We start from the raw sequence: 7,653 nt of genomic DNA on the forward strand, positions 1-7,653 counted from the left end.
CATCGTGGTATAGGAAACGTACCCCAGAGCAGGACTTCAGACTAAACCATTTTCGGGAAGGGTAGGTGTGCTTGGGGTGAAAAAACTTTACATTAACTGGTGAGATAGATTAATTTTATCTGTACTTTTTTGAATATGAAGAATTATATTATTTTGGGGGATATCTCCCTATTTTAATGCTGGAGGGAGCCCCTCCCCCCAAATTTATGCCTGACCCACAAACCCACACACTGTTCACAGATGAGAACAGCGCAGACCCTGCACGGTCATGTTTGGCAACTCCTTCCAATTTTATAGCCCAAACCAGGAGTAAAAGATGTCGAAAATCAGACCCTTCATAAACTTTTCTATCTTCAATGATACTCCATAATGCTGCTTAAAATGAAGCAATGCACGCACAAGTTAAAGCTCTTTTCGTTTTAATGAATGAGGAAAGAAATAGTTTTGGATAAAGAAATGAATTAGTCTTTTTTTTCCATGTGAGCATCCTCCTGCAGCCTTTAAATATGGAAAAGTGGCTGATGGATGGACTTCTGAGTGAAACTCATTACCCCAAATTTTCTTAAATTGGCTTATATATTTACAACATGGTGACTGCAACAATAATACACCTACGACTGTGGTGTTCTACCTAGAGCACCACTAGAGGGAGCTCACACATTCTATTGTACTTGCCACAGTAACAACAGTGATGTATAGGAACAGTTAGAAGCCGGTAATTTATATATAAAAAATGTAATTTCATTAATCTGAATGGGTGGGCCCAGCTGTCAATCCCACCCAGGCCTATCCATAGCTCCGCCTCTGTGTCAGTCCATCTCTTTGCAGTCCAAGTTGTACATCTACCAATCTGGACAGCAAATTTACAACCGTTCTGTTTCGGTGGTTATATTTAAGGAATGTCACATTAGTAAATTCACGCTTTACATGAACATCTGAAATGGGCAGAGACAAAATCTGCAGTACAGGCAGACCAATGTCTTTAAAACTCCTTTTTCCTTCAGCACCCTCATACTGCAAAACCTCAATCCAAAGTTCTCCATGTTGTTCATCTCTGTGAAACTGCAACAGGAGAGCTCTCTCCACTGGTTTTCTAATTCACCAAGGGAACAGGAAAGGCCCTCTTTTGGTAGGCTGCCTACTGCAGGTAATCTTACCCGGGGATGTAGCATCTCCAGCTTACTCAAGTGACTCTGGAAGTCGCATTTGATACTGTGTCCGGAAGCAGTCCATGCTGCGCTTAGGAATGACGTCTGTTTCAGTGTAGAATTGACTGTAAATTCCTAGCAAAAAAAACTGCCAGAAAAGTATTGCAAAATTGCTGTTAATCACTGTAAAACCCCCAGCTCCATGGGTGTCCCTACAGGTGGCTGCCCTTTGCTGCCAGGCTTGCTGTCACCTTCGTCTGTGCCCATGTGTCAAGTAGGGCAAAATGGGGTAGGTGAAAATAGAATTTCCCCAAGGGGAGTAACAAAGTACCATCATTTCATTTAGAAAAGAATTCCAAAATGTCTTTTACAGGTTTTGTCGTATGTAAATTACAGCAATTGTCTTTTTTAAACAGAAAAATAACAATTAACTGTAATCTAGTTTAAAATGTTATCATGTATTCTATTCAAATTATTGAAGTTACCTGGCAACTGGAATTGGCAAATACTATTGATTCCAATGAAACATTTGAAACCACAAAATCACATGAAGAAAACGTACGCTGACCGTTACTGAAACGACCTGGTATCTGTTTCATACCTCACTTTACAACACACAGGACTTTTTTTTAACAATTTAAAGGCACAAGTTATTTTACGTCATGGCCAAGCCACCTTTGCTAGTTTAATGGCAGAAAAATAGTCAAAGCCAGGCGCCTGGTCCACAAGGGATGTACTCAGTCACTGCTGTGTTTATGCTTTAAACATGCTATAAACTAATTTTTTCTAACATTTTCTTTAAGAGCTAGGTGCACTTGCACCTTGGTGGATTGCTATTATATTTGTGGATTTGCCAGGTAGAAGAAAAGAATGCTTCTCTACAGAGATACATAAACAAATCTGCTTGTACACAATGTGAAAGCGTTTGAGCAGACCATCTACAACAGCAGGATTCCACCAAAGTAGAGGTCTGCATTCCCGTAGAATCCATGGCAATTAAGTGCAGGGCAGGACAAACTTTCATTTTTGAATGCAGGAGCACAAGGGAAGTGACTGATATGCTCGCAGTAAAAAGAATGAAACAAGTGCTTTTTGTTATCAAACAATTATTTATTTGCATGAGTAAATATAAAATTACACAACAAAGTATAGCACGATATCACAACATTACATTGTCTCAAAGCGCTTTAGAGCACCCCCACCCAAAGCCCCCAGTGAGTAAGCCATAGGCGACAGTGGCAAGGAAAAACTCCCTAGAAGGAAGAAACCTTGGGAGGCACCAGACTCAAAGGGGAAGCCCAAACCTCCAGGGGCCGGCAGGGAGAGTGAAAAACACACACATCAGATAACTGCAACAGGTATTCTTCTACATATCCTATACATATGCATGATACAGTGGTTAGCACTGTTGCCTCACACCTCTGGGAACATTTATCCATTTTCTAAAACCGCTTCTCCTGTTCAGGGATGTGGGGATCAATTTGCCTTTTGGAACAGGCGGTCAGATGGATCCCAGAGGCTACAGGCACGAGGCAGGGAACAACCCAGGATGGGACACCAACCCATCACAGGGCAGGCTCACACACACAGATCATTCACACACACACACAAAACACACACACAAAAACTCACCATTCATTCACACACCATTCATAAACACCATTCACACACCAGTCACTCACACAGCATTCACTCACACACACACCATTCATAAACACCATTCACACAGCATTCACTCACACACACCATTCATAAACACCAGACACACACCAGTCACTCACACACCATTCACACACACATAGACCATTCACATACACCATATACTCACACACACCATTCACTCACACACGCCATTACCACTCACACTCACATGCCATTACCTCACACACACCATTCACACACCTGTCACTCACACACACCATTCACTCACACGCCATTACCTCACACACACCATTCAATCACCATTCTCATACACACACACACACACACCACTTACACACACCATTCACACCCATCATTACCAAACACACTCACATACCATTGACATATACCACATTCCCATTTGATGTGGACACCTTCACACTGCCTGCTTCTAGATTATTTATGTTCAGGTGTTCCACTAATAATTTGTCCACTTTAGTTCCAGCAATTTCCCAATTAAGAGCATTCAGCTGGAATTCACTGTCTACAACCTCTATCTCCACATCCATAATTTCCAATTCAAATTCTGAATTAAAACCCCTCTCTGCAGTCTCCTCCAATTTGACCTCTCCAATTTGTATTTCGACAATTTCAAATTTATCATTTACACCATCTAGCTCAAACTGGCAGAGGTCGACCACTACGGCTCCTATTTTCAGCCTGTCTTGGTGGTCATCTGCAGGCTTTATGGAGACCGTCCTTTCATTTAACAGAAAAACCTCTAACCCATGCATGTCTAACCCCTTATCCCTCCCAGGCTGGTTGATGGGTGGTGTTGCTGGGGAGCACTCTCCTTCTTCACCCCAGCAGATGATCTCATCCCACTTGTCCCAGGCTGCCCAATACACATCATCCGTCCAGCTAACTGCCTTGGCAATTGGCTTTCGGGTGTGTGACACGATGGAACGGTCAGCCTGGTCAGAGGGTGATTCTGCTGGGGAGCACAGCTCTTCCTCATCTTCCCAGTCAATCACTTCCATCCACTTGTCCCAAGTTGCCCAGTATCGATCGTTGCTCCAGCTGACAGCTTTTGCAATTCGTTTGTTTCTGAATGAGGAAAAACACACAGGCAATACAATAGAGCTGTCAGTCACTCCTGGCACATGGAATTCAGTTCTGCACTGACACCTTCGCAATGAACAACTGCATTATAGCATAGGAAACTAGTTAACTTTCACATACAATTTACATATAATCAAGAAAGAAGCCTGGAACAATTTTAAATTTTACTAAATGGCAATATACTGATTTTAGTCACCAAACAAACTTTTCAGGTCTTGCTTCACTACTTTTATCTGTGTTTGTTGCAATACATCTGCCCTCTCCTGGTCTGCTGGAATATCATTGCTGTAGGCAGCACCGAGCGCAACCACCCGCATCCTCTTCCGAATGCAACATGAAAGCGCGGGAAAGCGCACGTGCAAAAGTGAAATATCATCTAGACTTTGCGGCACAGGAAACTAGCCGACTTGCACATAAAATTTAAATATAACCAACACAGTAGCCCGCAACAATATTCACTTTATTTAAAAGCAATGAACTAATTTACTCACAAGCAAGCGCAATTATTTACTTAAGCGCAGTAAAGCGCACGCGGAAAAGCGAAATATCAACTACACTTTGCGCATAAAATTTAAATATAATTAACATTGTACCCCGGAACAAAATCACTTTATTTAAAAGCAATATACTGACTTTACTCACCAAACATATTTTAATATACATGCAAATTTGACAGATACTAAATAAGAAAAATTATCCGATAAAATGGGAGCAGAAAAGCAAAAGTGGGAGCAGAAAACCTCGTCATCTTGGTGCAGAAAACAAGTGAAGCTGCGTCTTTCAAACCGGCAGCGTCCCACGTGCCGAAGAGTCAAATGTAATCAAGCAACACGGCCCACACAATTAAATAATAACATCATAATAATTATAGCTCTTGTATAATTATTCTATATATTATTCTATAATTAGAGGAACAGACTTTTATAAGTTAACTTGTTCACCGAGAATAGTATACAACACCGTAAGCATATAACCCTTAAAGGATGATTAATTAAAATTCGCACATTCATCCTGCATAACATAAAACAATGACTTAAAGAGACTTAATATGAAATGAACGCTACTGTCCGAGGGCATTTATCTCCACAAATCGCTATGTAACATAATGTCTTAAATACTCAGATTTTCAGAATGACAGAATCTTAACATTTAAAACTTTGTTTTGCGATACCGATACGTAGTGATATTGGTATGTGGAACAACGTTATGTTACACACGCCTCCCACAATTCAAGAAGCTGTAGTTAGATTAAGAGCGTATTCACAATTTACCCGTTTGCCTTTTACCGTGACTGAGCACGATCCCCCACCCCAGCTGGTCTGCATTCCCCACATTGCAATTAACGATCCTGGCCTCAGCGCTTTTGTTACCGTGGGACTTTGTTATGTTGAAGAAAACATTAGAAGGGAACTTCTGTCGCACAACTGAATGAAATTTATGATTAATGCGTCTTAAGTTATGGAGGCTTTAATCAAAGAGAAAATGATAGATTACCTGGACTCCAATAACATTTTGCGGGATAGCCAGCATGGATTTAGGAGAGGTAGATCCTGTTTAACAAATCTGTTGGAGTTTTTTGAGGAAGCTACTCAGGAAGTTGATGATAAGAAGGCCTATGATGTCATCTACTTAGATTTCCAAAAGGCTTTTGATGTTGTCCCCCACAAGAGGCTCCTACTTAAACTCAAAGCGACTGGTATTTTAGGTACCGTAGCGACCTGGATTGATAACTGGTTAACAGATAGGAAACAGCGAGTAGTTATAAGAGGCACAATGTCACAGTGGGCTTGCGTTCATAGTGGGGTACCGCAGGGTTCGATTTTAGGACCACTATTGTTCCTAATTTACATAAATGATATGGATACCAATATATACAGTAAACTGGTGAAATTTGCAGATGACACCAAGGTGGGTGGTGTAGCAGATACTGAATTAGTGGCTCAGCAGCTACAGCGGGATCTTGATTTAATTAGTGACTGGGCCGATACCTGGCAGATGAAATTTAACGTTTATAAATGTAAGGTACTCCATCTAGGGAGCAGAAATATAAAGTACAGGTATTTCATGGGTGTCACTGAAATAATGGTAGCTGATCATGAGAAAGACCTTGGTGTGTATGTTGATGCTTCCATGTCCCATTCTCGCCAGTGTGGGGAAGCAATAAAAAAGGCCAATAGGATGTTGGGGTATATCTCCAGGTGTGTGGAGTTTAAGTCAAGGGAGGTAATGCTAAGATTATACAATTCCTTGGTGAGACCTCACCTAGAATATTGTGTGCAGGTTTGGTCACCATATCATAAAAAGGACATTGTGGCCTTAGAAAAGGTGCAGCGTAGGGCCACAAAAATGATTCCTGGTCTTAGAGGAATATCATACGAGGAACGGTTACTTGAGCTAAATCTGTTCAGTCTCAAGCAAAGGAGATTGAGGGGGGACATGATCCAGGTATATAAGATTCTAACAGGTTTGGATGCTGTTCAACCAAATAGTTACTTCAGCATTAGTTTAAATACACGAACTCGTGGCCATAGGTGGAAATTAGCGGGAGAACATTTCAAGCTGGATTTAAGGAAGCACTTCTTTACGCAGCGTGTAGTCAGAGTATGGAATAGCCTTCCTGATAATGTAGTGCAAGCTGAATCCTTGGGTTCCTTTAAATCAGAGCTAGATAAGATTTTAATGACTCTGAGCTATTAGTTTAGTTCTCCCCAAGCGAGCTTGATGGGCCGAATGGCCTCCTCTCGTTTGTATAGTTCTTATGTTCTTATGTTCTTAATGCATGGCAGCATTCTCCAAGTACAGTGGGACGGACTCCCCAACGGACCGAGAGTGCTTGTGATGTAAAATACACTAAGATAATTCAGTTCCTTTAAAGAGCGGTTCTTTTAATACTCTGTATTATAATTTTTGTGTGCTGTCCCCTTAAAAAGCATATCACCAGTATTCCTTATTCAAATTGTCCCATTAAAAACTACAGTCCCCAAACGTCAAATTGCATGCTTCTGCATGTCACCTACACTTCATCCTCAAAATCAAAGCAGTATTAACACAAGCGACATGTGCCATCACTTAAAGCCAATGTAACTTTTTTAAAATAAAGTCTGTTTCAACTGGATTTTTACCTAAGTAAAACAACCATTTTATGTTCTATTTATCTTAAAACTACTGAAACAAATAATTGGCTACAATGCAGTTCCGCTGTTTTGTTTGGCACCGTAAATTATGTCCTGCATTCTGTGGAAAAAAATGAAGGCTGAGGAATGTTACGTAACACAGTTAAAATGCAAAAGTTCTCTCTGGTGTAATTCACTGCATAAAACCATGGTCTTAAGTGTGGTGTCTTCTTCATAACACTCCCTGACTTTTGTATCCGTGACCATGAGATAGGGTGGGCTGCTTTTCTTCCTTCATTTTACTAGTGTTCCTCCCTTTCCTCCCAGCCTTGGCTGGTGGTTCAGACAGCATCACCTTCTTTTAATGGACCCAGGTGTCATTTATTTTGAAGTGCAGAAAATGTTCTAGCAGAGGTCTTAGACAATTTCTGAATTACACAGAACTCTGACTTCTTCTGAAGCTGTGAGAAATTGTTCATCTGTAATTGTTGCATTGATATTTGTTGATGTGCGTGTGCCCTCCTTGAGCAGTAAAGGGGAGATCACATGCAGAGCTTTTCTTAGTCTAAATAAAAATAAAATATTCTCTTCATATAGTCTGGAAGAGCCAATTAGTTATTTCTAGAAAA

General features: G+C 40.8%; 1 protein-coding gene across 1 annotated transcript; it reads right to left on the bottom strand.

Annotated features, from left to right (window-relative positions):
- Positions 1-2,244: 2,244 nt before the first annotated feature.
- On the bottom strand, positions 2,245-5,306 carry LOC125709966 (uncharacterized). Its single transcript, XM_048979066.1, has 2 exons — positions 4,652-5,306; positions 2,245-3,896 (listed from the first exon to the last, which is right to left on the bottom strand). The coding sequence occupies exons 1-2, from the start codon at positions 4,657-4,659 to the stop codon at positions 3,179-3,181; spliced, it is 726 nt and encodes a 241-aa protein (XP_048835023.1). The 5' UTR covers positions 4,660-5,306; the 3' UTR covers positions 2,245-3,178.
- Between the last annotated feature and the right edge of the window lie 2,347 nt (positions 5,307-7,653).

This window comes from Brienomyrus brachyistius, chromosome 16 (assembly GCF_023856365.1).
Source record: "Brienomyrus brachyistius isolate T26 chromosome 16, BBRACH_0.4, whole genome shotgun sequence".
Classification (NCBI taxonomy): Eukaryota; Metazoa; Chordata; class Actinopteri; order Osteoglossiformes; family Mormyridae; genus Brienomyrus; species Brienomyrus brachyistius.